The sequence below is a fragment of the Xylona heveae genome (assembly GCF_001619985.1).
Source record: "Xylona heveae TC161 unplaced genomic scaffold L228scaffold_11, whole genome shotgun sequence".
Classification (NCBI taxonomy): domain Eukaryota; kingdom Fungi; phylum Ascomycota; class Xylonomycetes; order Xylonales; family Xylonaceae; genus Xylona; species Xylona heveae.
The window spans coordinates 89771-110120 of NW_017264203.1; the positions used below are offsets into that span (position 1 = coordinate 89771).

The following is a 20350-nucleotide window of genomic DNA, read 5'->3' on the forward strand; positions in this document are numbered from 1 at the left end:
TTCCGGTCCCGGGCTGAAAGGTCGGCGACGTTGAACCCGTTTAGGAAATGGTCCGTGTCTCTTGATCTCCCCTGAATCTTCAACTTCGCCGTTATCATTGGCCAAGATCATCATATTTCACGTGAGCTTCTGGTTTCCCACCAAAGAGACACCAATGTTAGATCGACCTCCTATGTGCCAGTTCTCTTCATTACTATCTTCAGCTCGGCGAAGTTCTTCGGAACTGAATCTATCAGAAACGACCATTCCCTGCAATACATGGAATGTCCCAAAACAATGACCGGGCTTCGTCCGAAGCAAAGAGTAAGCCTGCATTTGCAACAACCTGCGTCGAATGCAGAGCTCGGCATGTGAAATGTGATGGCCTCTTGCCGTCTTGTAGACGTTGCAAGGGTGCTGGTCGAACTTGTCACTATATAAAATCTCGACGAGGCAAGAGAGATACCGAGCGCCTCATCAGTCCACCGCATGAACGAAAGCTAGATCTTTCGGCAGACTTTGCCCCTCAGACCAAGTTTCCTCGGGGACCTTTGATGGACGACAATGTTGGCAATTTTCAATGTATGTGCTCTAAACCCTCAATTGAATGGCTCGGGGCCTCGCCGCTTCGTTTCAGTCACATTCAGGGCTTGTTTCACTGCCTTTTGAAGTACCCCTGCCCTGCCTTTCCCACCCCGCCCCACCCCACTCCCTTCCTTTTTTTCTTCTATCTTTTTGATTTTCTTATCTTATAAATCGTATGATCATGAAAGAGTATGATCAGAAGCTTGTTGCATGCTCATTTTTCTGTATTGCTTTCAAAATGTCTTGAATGATTAGCCTATCAATGCGTATTTGTTTGAACCTGCTCTTTCACAATATGTGATACATTGCTGCCTCAAAGTTCTTCGGGCATGATCAGCTACAATGGACTCAGTCTTACGTGCCCAGGTCTCCTGCCCCAACCAGAGAGTTCTTCTCTCGAGAAACCCTACGAGATACTTCCTAACCAGGGCCTGCTTTTAGGCTCGCCCTGGTCAGTCGCCGATCCAGTTCCTTTCCAATCCGTTGTCCAGTCTCGAGATAACCCCGCAAGCAGTTGTTCTACTCCGAGCTTTCTTCCTGAAGACTCAGCCTCTAATGCATCCCTGTCGTGCAATGGAGAAGCGGTTCATTTTGACCCACTTGTTGGCAGCTTCTACTCGCACTTCCATCGGGCTCATCCTATTGTAATCCCGATGGGACACTGGCGGAAGCATGTACAAGGTTTTGAGGCGCAAGCTCTCATGACCGTAATTCATTTCATTGGCTCAATGTACGCCGAAGACATATCTACGACCATCTATCGTGATGCCGTATATCGTACCTTGAGCATCCAGCCCCTGCAATTGTCCAAGACAGGCTTTGCAGTACAGGTGAACCTTTTATTTGCCATAGGCCTTCATGCGCACAATGAGCCCGAGAAAGCAATAGAATACCTAAACAGAGCGATTGATATCGCTCTCGAACTGGGCATGCACCGGTCTTCCTTCTGCTACACTTATGGAGAGAATTGTTCTCTTCTGGAAGAAAGCTGGCGACGAACTTGGTGGGAACTCTATGTGGTTGAGGGAATGTTTGCCGCAGTCCACCAGAGCGATAGTTTTCGGCTTTTTAAGATACCAACCGACGTCCCTATTCCCTGCGAAGAGGCGGAATATTCGATCTGCGGCGTAAGCAACAATGCTCCCGGAAGTTTTTGCTTACTTGATCTAGACACTGACATTGGTAATCTTTAGCCTATCCCACGCCCTCGAACCTTTGAAGAATTTGACGACCGTGCTTTTGAAGATGAGAGTATTACATATTCTTCATTTGCGTACCGCATTGATGCTGTCCGTATACTTGGAAAATTACTCGCCCTTGGTGCCGCTTCTCTCGATCAACGAGACGCTACCAAAATCCAAGCCGCGGATGCCAGACTAACGAATTGGACGCTTCATCTGCCACCAGCCAAACGCCAACCGGTGGACCGAATGGGCAGGGTGGATGAGATCATGTTCCAAGGCCACATGATTATCAATGCGTGAGCAGACCCCATTTCCTACATATTTTTTCGCATTTTTATCTTATTCGTCTATTTGTCTAATCCTCTTCTCTACCTTGCGCAATTCTCGCTTGCTTTCTTCAAGCTCAAACGTTGACTAAATCGACCAGTGCCACGATTTTCCTTCATCGTCCTCTGTCCAATCTCATCTTCAGCCATGCCGGGCTCAAAACTACATGCACACCAAATATTGCCGCCGCTATCCCGTCAACGACCGCGGCCACAGCTTTCAGTCCGCAAATACATTCCCTGAAAGCCATCAACGCAGCCACCACCATTTCTAGCATGTTTGCTCTCCCTGGAACAATTCTGACACTGCATAGCCCCTTTTGCACATGTGTTGTGGCATTGGCGGCAGTGGTCGACCTATCAGCATATTACAGTAAAGTTGATCCTGCACAAATCCCTGCGCCTTCTTCGCTGGCCATTGGCAGCGGTGAGAGAGATTCCAGATGGTTGTCATCTGGCTCAAATTCCCTAGACGCTTCATCGCTGGAAAAGGAGCGAATTCAGCTTGATATCGGTGTGCTCAAGGCGGTCAAAAACGTATGGCCGATAGCGAGAGCCGTATTTGAACCTGTAAAGGCAATAGCCAGGGACCTGGTAGGGTTGATGCAGCGAGAACAGGAAAGAAGAAAGCGGGGCAGAAGCCATTTGGAGGAATTCGCTCACGATGTTCCCATCCAAGATTTCTTGCCTCAATTGAACTATCATACTCCTGCGCAAGAGTATGACTGGATGCAGTCTTTTGTGGTTCCTGCTATGGACGACCACTGGACTTCAGGGTCGCAAGCAGGCTCTGCTGACACCACGGATGATAGACATTCAAAAAGATCCAAGCCCGGAGATGAAATTTACAGCTAGCTAATGATGAACGGAGATACTCTAAACGTTTTTCTTCTGGGGGGTTGGGGTAACAACATTGAGTTTAACTGGTCTTATGGAGTCAATGATAGAGGAAACAGCTTTGAGAATCAATACGAGCAAATACAAATGAATTCAAGAAAGATATAAATTAAACTGGGGATTACATAAAAAATTGACTAAAAATAAGAACTAATTAAAAATAATTAGTTCTTTATGCCCGATGAAATCTGTAATTCTTATTGACGGCGGCCATCAACTAGTATAAATCAATAGCACTGTTCATAAACTAAGTGGATGTGACGATGGCGAAAAGCCAAAAGAAGTCTGAATTTCTGGCGGAGGAAAAGGGGTTCAACTCCCGCCGCAGGCTAGAAGGCCAAAAATTAGACATGCATCTGACTAAGCAGTAATGGAGGCACATCGACTGCCAGGCAAAATAGTGACACAGGTAAATTGCTGAAAGCAATGGAATTGAAACGCCTCAATACTAAACAGATAAATGTGAAAATTTCATTTGCATAATCCCCTCCAACAACAGCTGAAAATTTTACAAGACATTTGCTGATGGATGCACATGGTGGATATTTGAACTTTACCTCCGTACATCATTTCCTCAAATTATTGACGGGCATCGTGTTGATGTGCAATCTCGCTTGACCGGCGTTGTCATCGAGTTGTCCCAGCCTTTGTGACTTCTGATCCGTTTTCCAGGATCATTGCAGCACTAAAACAATCTTGCCTCTATTTCAAGCCAACCACATTGACAACCATCCGCTGGCAAGCAAATATACGAGGAAAGAGCAAAAGAGTAAAAATGTCTGCTCCGGGTCCTTCAGAGGCGCAAATCAAACAGCGCATCATCTCTCACATGAACTCTGGCCATCAAGATTCTCTGATCAAATATCTCAAGTTCTACTCTCATTTGTCATCCTTTGCGGCTCGCAATGCTCGGCTTACAGACATTTCCTTCTCTGGAATGGATATTACATCAAATGGAAAAATATACGTTGTTGAAATATCTCCTCCGCTCAAGTCATGGGGCGAAGCACGTGAACGCTTGGTTAAAATGGACAAGGACGCAACGATAGGCCTGGGACTCAGCGACGTCACAGTCAAGGAATATCGTCGACCGAAGGGTTTTCATGCCGTCATTTTTACTGTCTGCTTTGCAACATATGTTGCTTTTTCTCGGCGTTCCAACTTTATCCCTGGATCACTACTCTACGACCTCTTTCTGCAAGGATTTCCGGCTTTTGGCAAATGGCTTTATACCATTCAGCCTTTGCTTATCGTGACAATGGTGGCGATTCATGTTTTTGAAGTCACCTGGTTGGCTAGGACAAGGCTTCGAGTCCATAATGTGCCTGTGACTAGCAAATTATGGTGGATTTGGATGGCTTCTTGCTTCATTGAAGGGTTTGGATCGTTTCAGAGATTCGATGATATCGTTTATGAGACCAGAAAGGCAAAGGAGTCACAGAAACATTAACGAGAATTTGGGGCTGACAGCGGGGGCTAATAAACCGATCATTTGCTAGACCATGGGCGAACATATTGTTTTCCTCTCGAATCTTTGACACGCTGGAGCGAGAATAGAATGATATCACTTTAGATCAGCGAGAGACGTTGATAGTCTTCAAGAGCAGGCTGATAGACACATGCATTGCAATACAAAATTGTCTGTTATGGAAAATCGAATATGGTTTGTATCCGTGTACGAAAGTTCTAATGATGACAATGAGGAGAAATGGAACTGATAGGGGAGGAACCAATGGCTGCAACAAGGTAGGATCCACGGCAGAAGGCGTCTTTGGTGGTGAGAATCGCACGATGCAAGCATACTTCCTAATAGAGAAAGGCCATCAAATAGGAAAGCCCTCCTGAAGCCGAAATCCTTTGGACGGCGTTGAAAGACAATTGGGTTTAGACGCCTCGGTAAAATAGGCGAGAAGGATATGAACCAATCAATTTGGGATTAAGATGTTCAGCGCTGAGTTGAAGGGGTAGGGCTAAAACCTTGTAGCGACAAGCGAGTCTCCCACTGGAAATTTGGCTACGCATTTCGAGATTGGAAGACAGCCGACCGACGACGACGACCTCGACACCCCACGGACAATTCGCTCGGTGAAGAAACTACATCAGTTAGGTTAGTGAAGCATTTCGTGCTGCTGCTATCTCAAATGTTTCGGGTTGCAAAATTGGATGCTCTCTCGACGTACGGACCGACTACGACCGGCAGACACGATCACGGCTAGATGGACAGAGGTTGAGATGCGGCACATGTATGGGGATATGCGATAAAAAGTCAGAAACACGACAGCGGAGGATAGTCGATCATAATTCTACAGCCAGATCATCGCTGCTTTGCGTGGTTACTTGCAATTCCGACTTTCGAACGACGACGTCGAGAGCTCTAATCAGCGATTCGTGACATTGGACGGGATCTTTCGCGACAGCACCTCATTCATCCCTATCAGGAATGTCCTGGCTGACAGAAGATTTTGAACAGTAATCTTCATCAGACGCAAAGATGGGTATCTCTCGGTGAGTTGGACCAGACTTGTATAGAATCTGTTGAAGCAGCGGCTAATATGGAATGTAGTGATTCCCGCCACAAGCGCTCCGCTACCGGTGCGAAGAGGGCCACCTACCGCAAGAAGAGGTACGATATTTCAAATGAATAGACGATAAAAAGGATTTTACAAAGTTCTCGGACATGATCCTAATTTCTCGTTTACAGAGCCTTCGAGAAGGGCCGTCAGCCCTCCAACACCCGTATCGGTACCAAGCGTATCCACCTTGTCCGCACCCGCGGTGGCAACCAGAAGCACCGTGGTCTCCGTCTCGACTCTGGCAACTTCTCATGGGGATCTGAGGGTGTCGCCCGCAAGACCCGTGTGATCGTTGTGTCCTTCCACCCTTCGAACAACGAGCTGGTCCGTACCAACACTCTTACCAAGTCTGCCGTTGTCCAGATCGATGCCGCTCCCTTCAGACAGTGGTACGAGTCCCACTACGGACAGCCCATCGGCCGGAGACGGCAAGCTAAGGGTGAGGCTGCCGAGGAGAAGAAGAGCAAGAGCGTCGAGAAGAAGCAGGAGGCTCGTTTCGGCGCTTCCGGCAAGGTTGACCCCTCGATCGAGAGACAGTTCGAGGCTGGCCGTCTCTACGCTGTCATCTCGTCGCGACCTGGCCAGTCTGGCCGCGTCGACGGCTACATCCTCGAGGGTGAGGAGCTTGCTTTCTACCAGCGTGCCATCCGGAAGTAAAAAGGTGCTTTAGGCTTTGGACGGTGGCGTTGCGAGCAAAAGGAGAGAGGATTGACGATACCGTTGCTCGATTGACGGGTTCGCGACATGTGTAGGCGAACTCGACGGGCTGCGGAGGGAAAACTATCTTTCAGCAGGGTGCTGCCTACGTCGACTGTATTCCGCTGCTAGGGTGTCTCACTTCAAATAAATTACTGTTCTTGAATGTTCCAAAACGGGAATTTGCGTCCGTCCACTGCCGTTCTGTTTATCCTGTGATTGTCCTAGAACACGAACTGCAGAGGCCATTTGATGTCATTGCGTTCGTTGTCTTGAAAATGAAGATCGATTGCGCGTTCCAGAAAGGCTAACTCGGCCCGCCACGGCCAGCGTCGGCTCTGTAGATATGTTGTCGCCAATTCGCTCATTGCCACAGGTCATTTGACATGCATTTGTTCTCATGGAATACGTAGACAGGAGCAAAGATTGCAATAGATCGTCCTCGCTCAATCCACTTTCTTCAATTTATCACTAGTCTGTTCTAAATAAAGGTGTGCGATCTTGATGATGAACAGATACCTCAACCTAGGTACGGTCTTTACCTAGGTGACAAGGCACACCCCTCGCTCCTTGGGCCCATTTTACCCGCCACTACTGTAAAACATCCCGCGCGCTCCGTCATCGTCCAAACACATTATTTCGATTTGTTTTCATTTGTTTTCCTCTCCTTCCACCCACGCGCTGATTAACTACCTTACCTTACGATAACTATATATTTAAAGAGTGTCCGCGCTCTCCAACTAAGTCAGTTCTCAAATAGCCCATCTCGCCAACAAAGCGCATCCCTTTCGCGCGCTTGCTCTTGCTTATCGATAGCGCTATTTAGCCTTAGCCCAGGCACGTCAAAACGGAGGACAAGAGCCGGCCCGCCGCGGGGCAGGCAAATACCTAACTTATTGTTATTGTCCTCACTACTCTGCTCTGTACATATAAACACAACTCTCTCGCTGCTCGAATTTTCATTACATTACACTACAATTCAATACAGCACAATAGAGAGATAAGAAACAAAAAAAAAGGGAAAAAGAACCATGACATCTCCCGGAGTTCCTCCCGCCAGCGCAAACAACAGCAGCACAACAATCAAGACCCGGTTCTGCATCATATCCGACACACACACGCAAGCTCCGCTGCCCGTCCAGGCTGTGCAAGATGCATACCGCGAGCCTCTCCCCGCGGCAGACGTGCTCCTGCATGCCGGCGACATCACCAAGATCGGATATCTCACCGAATACGAGAAGATGCTGGGCATGCTCAAGGCCGCGGATGCGGAGTTGAAGCTCGTCATTGCGGGCAATCACGATATCAGTCTAGATGAAGAATATTATGCCAAATACGGAGAAACAAAGCACCGCTTCGTGACGGAAGATGTGAAGAAGTGCCGACAACTCTGGACGAGCGAGGAGGCGAAGCAGGCGGGGGTTATATATCTCGAGGAAGGCACGAACAGTTTTGAGCTGAAGAATGGTGCCAATTTTACGGTAATTTCCTTTCCTTTCCTTTTTTACCCCATCCCGTCTCCTCAGTTTTGCTTGTTCCAGCAAACACAGCAAGAGAGCGCTTGAATACTAACTCCGGGTTTGTTTCTAGATATATACCTCTCCGTATACTCCCGAGTTCTGCAACTTTGCATTCGCATACGACCATGACATTGACCGGTATAACCCTCCCTCTCACATCTCTTCCAACACCGCAGACCCAAGCACATCGGCAACAACAACGACGACGACCACAACAACGACAGCCACAAGTACAGGTATCCCTACCATCAAACGACGAACAGGCTACACTCCCCCCACGCCCGTCCCGTCTCATCCTCAGATCGACATCATGATGACCCACGGCCCGCCATACGGCCGCATGGACGCGACCACGCGCGGAGAAAACGTCGGGTGTCCACATCTCTTGCGCGCCGTAGAGCGGTGTAGGCCCCGATTACACGTGTTTGGACATATCCACGAAGGATGGGGCGCCGAGAGAGTTACATGGAGCAATAGTAGTACAGACGCTGAAACTGGTTCTTCCTCTTCTGCGTCGAGTGCTCCTGCTGCCGCCGGGATCAAAAATGTCCAGACGCTAGAGCAAGATAGAAAGGAAGTGGTCCGGAACAGATGCGCTCAAGTCGATGTCAGTTCCTCGAGTGGCAAAGACCCGTTACGGTTCGGGCAGGAAACGCTCATGGTCAATGCGAGTATTATGAACGTGCGATATAGGCCGGTCAATGCGCCGTGGCTGGTCGATTTGGATTTGCCCCGGAGTTAGTGAGATGGGTATAGACTGGCGCGGGGAAGGAGTGGAGGTTGGGGGAGAGAGAGAGGAGAGAGAAGGAGAGCAATAGTAGCAGATCTATTTCAATAGAAGCTATATAGATTTCCGTAAAAAACCTATCCATGAGACTAGCTGTATAAGGGCGATGGGAGACCACTACTGTATAGAAAAGGGGAGCTACGTGTGTCCAACGTCAAGCAGAGTCACAGCCCATCCCTGTGAGGTGGTGACACAGGGATCACCAAATGAAGAAGAGAAATTTAATTGAAAATTACAAGGACGCGGCTCACTTAAGAGTCTACATGCTGTATGTTGCTTTCTCAGACCCTTTTCAGTATTGCATGTAGTGCGGAGTGGCTTTGATAATGATCTACTCCTTAAGAAACCCTGGTTCAAGTTGGTGTGCGTTGTGGTGCTGTTCATTCTCATTCACTTTTTTTCGGCTTCGGCTCTATGTTTATCACATTTTCCGTCCAGCGGCCTCTTGTGGCTGACTCTTCTCCCTGAGGCAACGGATCTGCTCTGCTCTGAAGCTGCATAAGCTGCATCACGGAATTACAAATGCACAACTACAATTCTGTTATGCTGAGCGCTGGGGGCCTGGGAATTGAGAACTGAAAACTGGGGAACTAAGAACTGAGAATTGAAACTGAAAACTGAGAAATGTGTACCTCAACCTTCAGCACTGAAGCTCACACCTACTCTCACTCTTCAGCTGCTTAATTGGTTTGCCAACCGCCCCTGAAGTGTCGCAGGAGACGAGAATTTGGGCATCACAATTGACTTCCCGCTTGAGGCCAGCTAGTACAGACATTGGGTATTTCAAAGGTCAGAGGTCGTACATCGCCAAAGAAGAAGAAGAAGGAGAAGACAATGGAGGGAATCTCCAGCATGAGCATGGACGACGAAGTGTTTCTGACCCCGTCAGACCCGGCATTGCCCAGCAGTGTGTGCACCGAGGCAGAGTACCAAGCAGATGGGTGGTTGACGGTGGCATTGTATGCGTCGAAGAACCATCAAAAGAATCATGATATTTGTATCTTGCTTAACACGGTGCAGAGAAACCAACAAAGCACGGATGTCACGACTGCGACTGAAACTGGCAAAGAAAGCGGCGAGGCATTGGCGGACCAGACAGGTTGGACTCCAGTTACAGAGGAAGGAGGACAAGCGGCTCGACCGGAAAGAGTTGCAGAGCCAATGAGGACTCCAAGGCCGAACATTTTCCCCGTTCGACCCAGCAGCGGAACTTCAAACTCTCGAGCTCAGCGACAGCCAGATCAAGGGACCTGTGAGGGAGGTGATGATGGTCCGAGAGAGCAAGTTGAAATCGCGAAATCATCGTCAGAGTTTGAAGTCCCATTGGACGTGGAACCGCCACCGTACGTTGACTATTATGTCCTGCACAAAATGATGAAGCTTGTCAAGCCGTACAATCCGCAATGGACGCCGAAACACATGAAGACCGTCGTGGAAGCTCGCCGAAGGTTTTATCACGCTTTCCAAGTGTGGATAGGCGTGATCAATCAATGCACCGATTTGTGTGCGTATGACCGTATCATGAAAAACGAGATTCAGGCTAGGAAGGAGGCGTTTGAGAAGCGCTTGCTTCAGACTTATAGCATTGCGGATTTGAATAATTTGGTTCATGCGCAGTCAGCGGGCGATCTGGGGTTCGACGAGAAAGAGGCTCGAGAACTTGATACGAAGCTGAGTGCGAACAAGCTCCGGATTCATCGAGAGCGGAGAAACGAGGAGGAAGCTCGCAAAAGAAGAGATAATGCTGCTCGGGATTTGGTGCTCATCAAGAGAGCCCTTTTGGCGGATGATATGCCAGTTCTGGTGAAGATCGTGGACACTGTCAACAATATTAAAGTCCGTAAAGCTGTTCGAGGTACGTGTTTGTCAAAGCCGAGTCTGGCGCTGGAATGCTAATAGCCTGTTTATTATACAGACAGAAAGGAAAATGAACGCCCTAAAGCCCAAAAGGCTGAAGAGGGGAATAAGATGCTAAAGGAACCGCCGCGACCAAAGACTCGTGCCAGGAAGAGAAAGATCGATGGTTCTGTTGCGACAGCTCAAGTGTCAAAGAAGAATGGGGGACCGAAGAGGCAGCGGAAGACGTGATGTGTAGGGAGAAAACGGCTTGAGAGGAATCTGGGTGACTACTGCAGGGGTTGCGTTGGACCCTTGAGTGATTGGATCAATCATCCTGCTGTATTAACACGGATAATTTGACGACAGTTTAAATCAGCAAGATGTTGGCGTGACATCAAACACTTGGTATTATGCTCCGTTGAGCAGTTTGATGGATGGAATGCAGGTCATTCCAGGCGCATCTGGAATAGGTTGGTAGCGTACAGCGGGTTGACGGGCTGACCTCGATCCAATCACAATCTATAATTCCCCTCCTTGAGGTTAATAACATTGATAACAGCAGAGAAGATTCTCATATATTCCCGAAAATCAAATTTAAATTTCGCGACAAGCATCTCAACCACGAGCACAAACGAGCATGATGAATTGATCAACATCCAGGTAACTGTGAAGGAATTCCCTTCAACGTGACAATGCAACTCCTGACTTATGCTAAACCAAGAACAAAATGACAAACGTAGAAATCATATGCAATTTACAGGTCGTCACTGCTCTTCTTTCAAAGATGAGCGGCTGGAAGAACCGGCAGGCTTCGCTGGGCTGGACCAAATAGAACCCAACTTGTCATCGGCCCACCGACGGAGCTTGAGGGTATCAGCAACATGGACCATACGTCAATCCAAGATTTACTTACAGGATCTACTAGCCTGTTTTCCTTTTCACGGTCCATGAAGAAAAGAGCATAAAAAATACTAACTATATTAGATTTAGCTTCAGGATGGTATAGATCTCAAGAGCCGCGAGAGTCGCACATGTGATGGCGGTAAACTGTACAACTTTGACCCCTTTGTTCCACCTTGGGCGGGCCCATTTGAGTTTTGTGCGTCTTTTATATCTCTTTTCCAGCCTGAACTGGTGCTTGTGGCTCAGCTTTGAGAAATCTGGCGGCCATAGCTTCTTGGCTTTGTATGGACTAATGTAGACTGGCTGCGGGGGTTGTGGCACGTTCAGACGACGCAGCTTAGGGAAAAACATAATTGTCAAGAATCAGCAAAGTAGCGAATCAACTATTCATTGTATAAGAAATCAATCATGCAATTGATAGAACATGTCAGATCAATTCATGGAGATTGGCATTCATTCTATCAATCACTTGGTGGTTGGGATGTCGGGGAATCGGGGGTCTGGTGGAGATGATGACTAAGCTGCCGCCGGTGCCCCACGTCAAAAACCCCCAAAGGGAAACATTCAAAAGTCGATTCGAGTCAGAAAGGCGGGACGAGAGCGAAAGTGTGATTTTGTCCTGAGGGGCTCCAGTTGTCCGTTGAATCTCTTTACACTATCCATACCTTAGTTACCACAAATACCAAAGCCACCATGGCGGCAACACAGGCTACTCTGAGTGCCATGGACCCCAGCAAGAGTTCCAAAAACACTATTAAACTTGAAAATGTCAGTATTGCTCATGCCGATCAAACTGCGTCATTTGACTCTTGTCACGCTAACATTTGGGACTTTTTCAATACATGACAGACTGAGAAAAGAGATACCCTTATTGCGATAGAGAAGAAATACCAGCAAAAATGGGCAGAGGACAAGGTCTTCGAGCCCAATGCGCCCTCGACCAAGGAGATCCCTCTCCAGGACATTTCGGCCGCCGACCTTCGTGCCAAATACCCTAAATTCTTTGGCACCATGGCCTACCCATATATGAACGGCACTCTGCATGCCGGACACAGTTTCTCAGTCTCCAAGATTGAGTTTACTGCTGGTGTTGCTCGTATGCAGGGCAAGCGCGCCCTCTTCCCGATGGGTTTCCACTGCACGGGTATGCCCATCAAAGCCTGTGCCGACAAACTTGTCAGAGAAGTCGAGATGTTTGGCAAGGAATTCGAGCGCTGCCCCGAGACGAACATTACGAACAGCCAGCCCGAGGAGACCCCTGCGCCTACAGAGGCTGACACCAAGGAGGACATTACCAAATTCACCGCCAAGAAGGGCAAGGCTGCGGCGAAGGCGGTCAAGCTGAAGTACCAGTTCCAGATCATGCTTGCCCTTGGCATTCCTCTCGCCGAGATCCACAAATTTGCAGACCCGCAACATTGGCTCCAATTCTTCCCTCCGTTGTGCAGACGAGATCTTACCAACTTTGGCGCTCGTATCGACTGGCGCCGATCAATGGTCACCACTGACGCCAACCCTTACTACGATGCCTTTGTGAGATGGCAGATGAACCGTCTCAAGGAGTTGCAGAAGATTCGCTTTGGCAAGCGTTACACTGTCTATTCCCCCAAGGATGGCCAGCCCTGCATGGACCACGACCGAAGTGAAGGTGAAGCCATTGGACCACAGGAGTATACCGCCGTGAAGCTCAAGGTGAAGGAGTGGGCCCCCGAGGCTGCCAAGCTCGTCGAGAGCAAGCTGCCTGCGAACGCTAATGTCTTCTTTGTCCCCGCCACTCTCCGACCCGAGACCATGTACGGCCAGACCTGCTGTTTCGTTGGACCCAAGATCACCTACGGTGTATTCAAGGCCGGTGAGAATGACTACTTTGTCGTCACTGAGCGTGCTGCCCGCAACATGGCCTTCCAGGGTGCGTTCCCCAAGTGGGGCGAGTACGAAAAGGTTGCCGAACTTCCCGGTACCTCTGTCATTGGCACCCTCGTGAATGCTCCCCTTTCCATGCACACTGAGGGTGTCCGCATCCTGCCGATGGAGACGGTCAAGGCCACCAAGGGTACTGGTGTTGTCACTTCAGTCCCATCTGACAGCCCGGATGACTATGCTACCGTCCTCGATCTTGCCAAGAAGGCCGACTTCTACGGGATCAAGAAGGAGTGGGCTGAGCTGGAAATCATCCCGATTCTCGAGACTCCGTCATACGGTAACCTGACTGCGCCTTTCCTCGTGAAGAAGCTCAAGATCAACTCTCCCAAGGATGCCGCTCAGCTCGAGGAGGCCAAGGGTCTTGCCTATAAGGAGGGCTTCTACCAGGGTACCATCCTGGTTGGCAAGTACAAGGGCCAAAAGGTGGAGCACATCAAGGACAATGTCAAGCGTGACCTGATCGATGCAGGCGACGCTTTCGAGTATGCTGAGCCGGCTGGTCTGGTCATCAGCCGATCGGGCGACGAGTGCGTTGTTGCTCACTTGGACCAGTGGTTCCTCAACTACGGTAACGGTGACGAGGAATGGCAAAAGACGACTCTCGGCTGGATTTCCGAGGGTCTCAATACCTTTACTACGGAGACCAAGCACCAGTTTGAGAAGACCATTGACTGGTTGAACCAATGGGCCTGCGCCAGAAGCTATGGTCTTGGCTCTAAGCTTCCTTGGGACCACAGCTTCCTGGTTGAGAGTTTGAGTGACAGCACAATCTACATGTCATACTACACCATTGCTCACCTCCTCCACAAGGACATTTTTGGAAAGGAGCCTGGCCTTGCTGGCGTCAAGGCTGAACAGATGACTGACGAGGTCTGGGACTACATCTTCACCAGAAGAGAGCTCTCCGACGAGGTCGTCAAGAGTGGTATCAGCAAGGACTCTCTTGAGTCTATGCGCCGTGAGTTCCAGTACTGGTATCCCTTGGACCTTCGTGTTTCTGGAAAGGACCTTATCCCTAACCACTTGACCTTCTTCCTCTACATCCACACTGCTCTCTTCCCCAAGGAGTTCTGGCCTCGCGCGGTCCGTGCTAATGGCCACTTGACGCTCAACGGTGAGAAGATGAGCAAGCACACTGGTAACTTTTTGACTCTGGATGACACTGTCAAGAAGTACGGTGCCGACGCCAGCCGTGTTGCGCTCGCTGATGCCGGTGACGGTATTGAGGACGCCAACTTTGAGGAGAGCGTCGCCAACAGCAGCATTCTCCGTCTTTTTACTCTTAAGGAGTGGTGCGAGAAGATCGCCAAGCTGGCCAAGGGTGAGCAGATGCGCGATGAGATTCCTCTCCGCACTGGTCCCAAGGTCTTTTGGGACAAGCTCTTTGAGAATGAGATGTACAGTCTTGCCAACGAGGCTAAGAATCACTACTCGGCGTACGTTCCCAGAAATGCCCCTCTTCTTCTTTTCTTTTTGAGAAATACTGACCATTTATAGCACCAACTACAAGCTTGCTCTCAAGTCTGCCTTCTACGACTTCACCACAGCTCGCGATTTCTACCGTGAGAGTACCACTGCTTCCCGTATCGGCATGCATAAGGACGTTGCTCTGCAGTACATTAAGTTGCAGGCTCTTCTGATGGCCGTCATCACTCCTCACTGGTCCGAATACATCTGGCAAGAGGTTCTCGAGCAGGTAAGTCCCTTTTGACACACAATAACCCGTAACTCTTTATCAGTGTCTTCCTCCTTTCACAATACTATCAAGACTTGCAACTAATGCTCTCACAGCCGGCCACTATCCAAAATGAGCTCTTCCCTGAGCTCCCCGAGGCCGACGTCACTCTGCTCGCCGCACGCGAGTACGTCCGCACCACCACTTCGAACATCACTTCTGCCGAAGCGGCGCAGCAAAAGAAGAAGGACAAGGGCAAGAGCGTGGCCTTTGACCCCAAGAAGGCCAAGAAGCTCACCATCTTCGCCACCACGAAATACCCCTCGTGGCAAGAAAAGTATATTGACCTCGTGCGCGAGGCCTTTGACGGCGTCTCCATCAACGACAAGGAGCTCAACCCCAAGGTCGCCAAGTTTGGCGAAATGAAGAAGGCCATGCCGTTTGTGCAAGGTCTCAAGCGCCGTCTCGCCGGCGGCGAATCAGCCAACATCGTCTTCGATCGCAAACTCCCCTTTGACGAGCTCGACACCCTCAAGGAGATGGCCATCGGTCTTTCCCGCACCACGGGCTGCAAGGCCATTGAAGTCATTGCCGTCGACGAAGGCGGCAAGACCGGCACCGTCATCAAGTCTGTCGATGTCGTAGGCACCGGTGTCGACAGCAAGGGCAAAGAGGAAACCACTACCCAGGTCGACCAGTCTGCCGATCAGAAGCGCACTGAGCTGCCCCAGCCTGCAGAGGGCGCCGTCCCTGGTGTCCCTACCTTTCATTTTGAGAATATCTAAGTCACGTATCCATCCAAGCATATCTAAGTCACGTATCGTCCATTTGAGCACAGCTAAGCTGCATGGATGAAAAGAAGGAGAAGAGAGGTGCAGTGAAGCAGAGATTTAAAAAAAAAAAAAGCATATCTAGATGTGAAGTAGCGATGGACCAAAACAAAAAAAGGGCATAGAAAGCGTGCAATATTTTCCTCATTCTCCCTTTTTACCTTTTACTCTTTTTTTACATTTTGTCGCGATATACTTCTGCCCGACTGGATCTGTAGGGTTAGTCGGGACTGACGCAGTTCATGTGCGATGAAGACGATTTCATTTGATGCACTTTTATTGTTTCCCCCCCTCGTGTGTTTTGTCCAAAAAAGATGATAGATTCTTTCGTCATGGTATTTATTAGAATAAACTTATTCATTGATGACCTCTTTATCCTTCAGCCTACAATGTTCTAGCTGATATATGCATCTGCGACTGCCGCAGACACGCCATATACAGTTCAAATTCTCGGACAGATGTTAAGTGGAAATTGGGAAGTGATTTGTAAAAAATATCAAACCATGCAAGACATGAGGTATATACCGCAAAAGAAGACGGAGGAAAAGACAGTAAACTCCACTTGACGCCCATGAAATGCAGTGGAATACGACAGAGACTGATCAACTGAACGGCACACCGAGTGTAACAGCTACAAGTTATCGTCCCGCCCAGACCAGATCCCCCGCGCGTCCAAAACTGCCCAGGCCGAGCCCGCCTCCGGATCTCGACTCATTGACCGGCCGTTTCGCGACGCGGCCTTGGCTCTTGACGCCCTCGACGACCTTATCGAGCGCTGTCTCGACGACCACGCCGCCGACAATCATCTCGGCGAGCACGGCGTGCAGCGTTTCGAAATTGAAGATGAGATCCAACTCGCACACGTTTTCGAAGAGTCGGTCCAGCGCCTCGACAAAGACTTGGATCAGGTCGAGTAAAGCCAGCGGAGACTCGGTCGACGTCGAGATGATGATGAAGTACAGCGTGGCGTAGTGCCGGTAGGTGATGAGCGAGGGGGTGTCGTTGTGCGGTTCGGACGGCGTGGTGGGTTTTGAAGAACTCGCGAGCAGGGGAGGCAGGCTGTTGTGTTGTTGAAGGCAGGTTAGTGTGGTTTGGGGTTTGTGGTTTGTGGTATTTGGTTTTGGTTTTGAGTGCAATAAGGTTATGAGCAAGAGGGATGAAGGCAGGAGGGAAGAGGACAAGGAGAGGGTACGTACGGAAGAAAATTACAAGCCGAGTCAGGGCGGTGAGAGACGAGCGTGAAGATTTCGGAGATGAGGCGTTGTTGTACGCTCGTGTCCTGTCAATTGGAATCATACAAGGTTAGTTGGTTGGCTTGTATGATTGTGAGTATGGAGGGGGTAGTGAGGCTGTAGGAGCAAGGGCAGGAGGAGCAGGAAGAGCGGAGGTTGAGTAGAAAGGGAAGAGAGAAGAGACATACGAGCTGGGAATAGAATTTGGTCAACCGGGGTTGACCGGAGTTGTTAAAGACCAGAACAGCGTTGATCATGGCTGTATATGTGAGGCCCAAGCGTGGTGTTGATATTATCACAGTATCGTCTGTATATCGAGATGGTTTGGATAGACCTGAGACACTAGGACGGATAGGTATAGGTAGTACAATATGTTACAGAGGCAGTGGATTCTAGGTATAAAGGTACACAGATGCAGGGCCGTCGATCAATGGTAACTTGGAGCAGAAAAACGTTGTCGGACACAATCAGGCGGTGTGATGGTCAAAGAGCGGGGGAGAGCGGGAATAGAGTTACGTTACGGAGTTAGAAAAGCACGAGGACGAATAGACTTCCGACGGCAGGGACGAGGCACTCCGGAACGACAGCGAATCGTAGCAATCCCGAAGATAAGCAGATGGCTTGTGACTGCGGGGACTGTACGCGTACACTTTAATTCTCCTGCTGTCTGAATAACTACCGTAGGTAATTAACTAGGTAGGTAATTATTTAATTCTCATGAATCTTATGAATGGTATGATGGTATAGAGAGATCTTACGTATGACTGTTGCTGGTGGGATGATACAATATTCCGATCCTGTCGGGGTCCGATGAGATGATTCGATACTTGTAACTACACACAGATTGTATTGGGGACCAAGTACAGAAATACAGTTTAACCGTAAATCATAGCTGGTGCAGGGTGGTCCGAGCTCCTCTGTTGAGCTGATTGATTCTCCCTCGTTGGATTCAACTGACCTGCCAACAACTCTCTTCTCTCATTAATTCTCTCTTCTGTGCGTAAAGCATCCTTTCCAATCCAAAGCGTTATTCTGCTGCTTGAAGCTGACCAATTGCCCAAACAGCCCTGTTAAAAATACTCCATCTGCTCAGAGCGTACTTCGTCCTTCGTCATGTTTTCTCGCTCCCTTGCCAATGCTGCCAACCAAGCTCTTCGGAGCTCCGGCATGAGGTCCATCCCACGGTCCACGAGCAGATATGTCTCTGCTGCGTCTCTCAGGACAGCTGGTCCCCGTCTGACTGCTCCCGCGGGCATCCGTGCTCTCCACATGACCGGGCCCTCGACGAAAGGGCTCTCGCCCGAGACGGCGGAGCCCCAGCCCAAGGACAATGTCTTTGCCACGCATGTTGCCGCACCAGCGGACATTTCGCTTGAAGAGTACCACGAGCGGTCTGAGGAGTTTCTGGACTCGTTGCTCCTGAAGCTCGAAGAGTTGGCCGAGCAGAGAGAGGACGTGGATGTCGAGTACAGCGTAAGCCTGCCAGTGTAGCTGATTGCATAAGGATCTAATTTATTTTTACGAGCTCTTTTTCCAAAGCGGTATACTTTTGTCACTGACGTATGCTAATATATAATAGGCTGGCGTCTTGACCCTGGCGTTCCCTCCCAATGGCACCTACGTCCTGAACAAGCAACCCCCGAATAAGCAAATCTGGCTGAGCTCGCCCATCTCCGGCCCCAAACGGTACGACTGGGTGATCCAGGGCGAGTCCATGCACGAAAAGGAAGGCTGCGGTGTTGGGGAATGGATCTACCTCCGTGACGGAAGTACCCTGTCCGACTTGCTCAAGAAGGAGCTCGGCGTGTACATCACCGCTACGGATCCGTCTGCTGCCTGAGCGCGGAGCATCAGTCATAACAACTACAGTTATATTGCCGGAGTTGACACGTCCACTGAGTTGACGTCTGGAGTTGAGGCGGGCATATTGACTTTCAATCCTTGTATCCCATTTCTGATTATTCACACTGAGGATGTGGTACCTCTGTTTATGAGCGAGCATCTAGTCTCTGCAGTCACAAATATAGTGTCATTCTGTCTATGCAAATTCTTGTGATATTGACTGTCATGTCCTCCAGCCTTATCGATCCATCAGACCACGCCATTCAGCCTCGATGGTGCTATCTTCAACGCTTTCTTGCAATCCAGTATCTTGTCTTGCTACAAGATCTAGTGCCGGGCGCGAGCATTCTCATGCTACCCTTTACCCTTGCAATGACCTGACGAGACAATGGCACTAAGTCTTGAAAAATTATATCCAAGACTATCATCCACCAACGACCCAGCCATAGGACAGTAACATCCGTGAATGATCCTACAACCAGACACTCTCATATTCTCATGAGAAGTCGAAGATTGGACCTTGGTCCTACATCGGTTTAAGATCCAATTCCAATCCCATGCCTGTGACGTTTGTAATGTCCGTCGTAGTCCCTTAGTCCCAAGGTCGTGTACTTGCGTCTCTGTCGGATCTATATCATGATCGTAGGTCAAGATACATCTGTCTGCTATCCATTGCCCCATGTCGCTGTCCGCTATCGCTTTCCGCTTGCTGTCTGCTATTTGCCGTTGCCGTTTTCCGTTGGCCGCTTGTCGCTACGCTCACGCAGTCACCGCAACAGCACCAGGCGCTTGATCCTCTGGCGGCGGCGGCAAATCGTCCTATATCTTATTAGCATCTTGTCCCTTCTTGTCCTTTCTTTTCCTTTCTTTTCCTCTCTCCCTTTGGCTCTTTTTCTTGTTTAACAACAGCTTTGAAAAGGCGGAGAGGTTACGTGGAGAGGAATGGAGGGGCGGAAAGTAGGCATCTCGGAGGACTCACCACTTCAAAAATGACTTTAATCATCAGACTGCAGCTGGGACACACCGCGACGTCCTCGCCATCGCGCAGGTCGTCAATCGCAATCTCGAACCGGTCCCCGCACGGGCACGGGTAGTGGTAGATTTGCAGCGCCGGGTCGAATGTCATGTCCTCGATTTCGATTTCGTCGTACATTGACATTTTGTCGGTATTTTGTTGTCGCTTCTTCCAATTTTTTTCAATGTTTCTTCCAGCGTTATTCGGTGTTTCTTTTCTTGCTAATTTTCTTTCAATGCCCTTTTATTGAAAACGAGAACAAAATGCGTGTAGGCGGCGGGCGAAATTCGTGGTCGTGGAAAAGAGTATTGAAAAAGAAGAGTCAGTTTGGAGAGTGGCGATTTGAAGCGGCCTGGTGGGAAAGTGTTATTATTTTTTGGACCAAGGACCCTCGGGCGGTGATTCCCGAGCGAGAGCGCGGGAGATGCGGTACGTCGGGGAAAGAAAATTCCAGGTCACGTGCGCGTGGGACGAGGGAAAGAAAGGTACGGCAATTTGTCTCACCGCTTCACCGCCTTCGCTTGACCAATGGACGCTTTGGACT

At 49.4% G+C, this 20350-nt stretch overlaps 10 protein-coding genes across 10 annotated transcripts; 7 read left to right on the forward strand and 3 right to left on the reverse strand.

Moving 5' to 3' along the window:
- The first annotated feature begins 205 nt into the window (after positions 1 to 205).
- On the forward strand, positions 206 to 3091 carry L228DRAFT_250263 (hypothetical protein). The gene is made up of 4 exons (XM_018333278.1): positions 206 to 561; positions 931 to 1691; positions 1758 to 2044; positions 2176 to 3091. The coding sequence occupies exons 1-4, from the start codon at positions 264 to 266 to the stop codon at positions 2927 to 2929; spliced, it is 2100 nt and encodes a 699-aa protein (XP_018185391.1). The 5' UTR covers positions 206 to 263; the 3' UTR covers positions 2930 to 3091.
- Positions 3092 to 3659: 568 nt separating this feature from the next.
- On the forward strand, positions 3660 to 4599 carry L228DRAFT_250264 (hypothetical protein). Its single transcript, XM_018333279.1, has one exon. The coding sequence runs from the start codon at positions 3747 to 3749 to the stop codon at positions 4419 to 4421; it is 675 nt and encodes a 224-aa protein (XP_018185392.1). The 5' UTR covers positions 3660 to 3746; the 3' UTR covers positions 4422 to 4599.
- A 431-nt stretch (positions 4600 to 5030) lies between these two features.
- Positions 5031 to 6376, forward strand: L228DRAFT_250265 (40S ribosomal protein S8e). Its single transcript, XM_018333280.1, has 3 exons — positions 5031 to 5476; positions 5535 to 5594; positions 5673 to 6376. Exons 1-3 carry the CDS (start codon positions 5463 to 5465, stop codon positions 6199 to 6201), a joined length of 603 nt encoding a protein of 200 aa, XP_018185393.1. The 5' UTR covers positions 5031 to 5462; the 3' UTR covers positions 6202 to 6376.
- Positions 6377 to 7271: 895 nt separating this feature from the next.
- On the forward strand, positions 7272 to 8502 carry L228DRAFT_270617 (hypothetical protein; the record flags this gene model as incomplete). The annotated part of the gene is made up of 2 exons (XM_018335431.1): positions 7272 to 7721; positions 7831 to 8502. 2 exons carry the CDS (start codon positions 7272 to 7274, stop codon positions 8500 to 8502), a joined length of 1122 nt encoding a protein of 373 aa, XP_018185394.1.
- Positions 8503 to 8753: 251 nt separating this feature from the next.
- On the forward strand, positions 8754 to 10635 carry L228DRAFT_241064 (hypothetical protein; the record flags this gene model as incomplete). The annotated part of the gene is made up of 4 exons (XM_018331303.1): positions 8754 to 8815; positions 9224 to 9506; positions 9568 to 10402; positions 10463 to 10635. 4 exons carry the CDS (start codon positions 8754 to 8756, stop codon positions 10633 to 10635), a joined length of 1353 nt encoding a protein of 450 aa, XP_018185395.1.
- A 408-nt stretch (positions 10636 to 11043) lies between these two features.
- L228DRAFT_30331 (hypothetical protein) lies at positions 11044 to 11747 on the reverse strand. The gene is made up of 3 exons (XM_018336458.1): positions 11418 to 11747; positions 11300 to 11361; positions 11044 to 11249 (listed from the first exon to the last, which is right to left on the reverse strand). The coding sequence occupies exons 1-3, from the start codon at positions 11638 to 11640 to the stop codon at positions 11151 to 11153; spliced, it is 384 nt and encodes a 127-aa protein (XP_018185396.1). The 5' UTR covers positions 11641 to 11747; the 3' UTR covers positions 11044 to 11150.
- A 126-nt stretch (positions 11748 to 11873) lies between these two features.
- On the forward strand, positions 11874 to 16056 carry L228DRAFT_263187 (leucyl-tRNA synthetase). The gene is made up of 4 exons (XM_018334470.1): positions 11874 to 12057; positions 12139 to 14648; positions 14710 to 14908; positions 15004 to 16056. The coding sequence occupies exons 1-4, from the start codon at positions 11983 to 11985 to the stop codon at positions 15670 to 15672; spliced, it is 3453 nt and encodes a 1150-aa protein (XP_018185397.1). The 5' UTR covers positions 11874 to 11982; the 3' UTR covers positions 15673 to 16056.
- Positions 16007 to 17627, reverse strand: L228DRAFT_250270 (clathrin adaptor complex small chain). Its single transcript, XM_018333281.1, has 3 exons — positions 17138 to 17627; positions 16914 to 16996; positions 16007 to 16776 (listed from the first exon to the last, which is right to left on the reverse strand). The coding sequence occupies exons 1-3, from the start codon at positions 17204 to 17206 to the stop codon at positions 16356 to 16358; spliced, it is 573 nt and encodes a 190-aa protein (XP_018185398.1). The 5' UTR covers positions 17207 to 17627; the 3' UTR covers positions 16007 to 16355.
- Positions 17628 to 17707: 80 nt separating this feature from the next.
- L228DRAFT_250271 (Frataxin) lies at positions 17708 to 19122 on the forward strand. Its single transcript, XM_018333282.1, has 3 exons — positions 17708 to 17945; positions 18015 to 18422; positions 18529 to 19122. Exons 2-3 carry the CDS (start codon positions 18063 to 18065, stop codon positions 18787 to 18789), a joined length of 621 nt encoding a protein of 206 aa, XP_018185399.1. The 5' UTR covers positions 17708 to 17945; positions 18015 to 18062; the 3' UTR covers positions 18790 to 19122.
- A 428-nt stretch (positions 19123 to 19550) lies between these two features.
- Positions 19551 to 19944, reverse strand: L228DRAFT_270622 (CSL family zinc fnger-containing protein; the record flags this gene model as incomplete). Its single annotated transcript, XM_018335432.1, has 2 exons — positions 19551 to 19610; positions 19771 to 19944. The coding sequence occupies 2 exons, from the start codon at positions 19942 to 19944 to the stop codon at positions 19551 to 19553; spliced, it is 234 nt and encodes a 77-aa protein (XP_018185400.1).
- Positions 19945 to 20350: the final 406 nt, after the last annotated feature.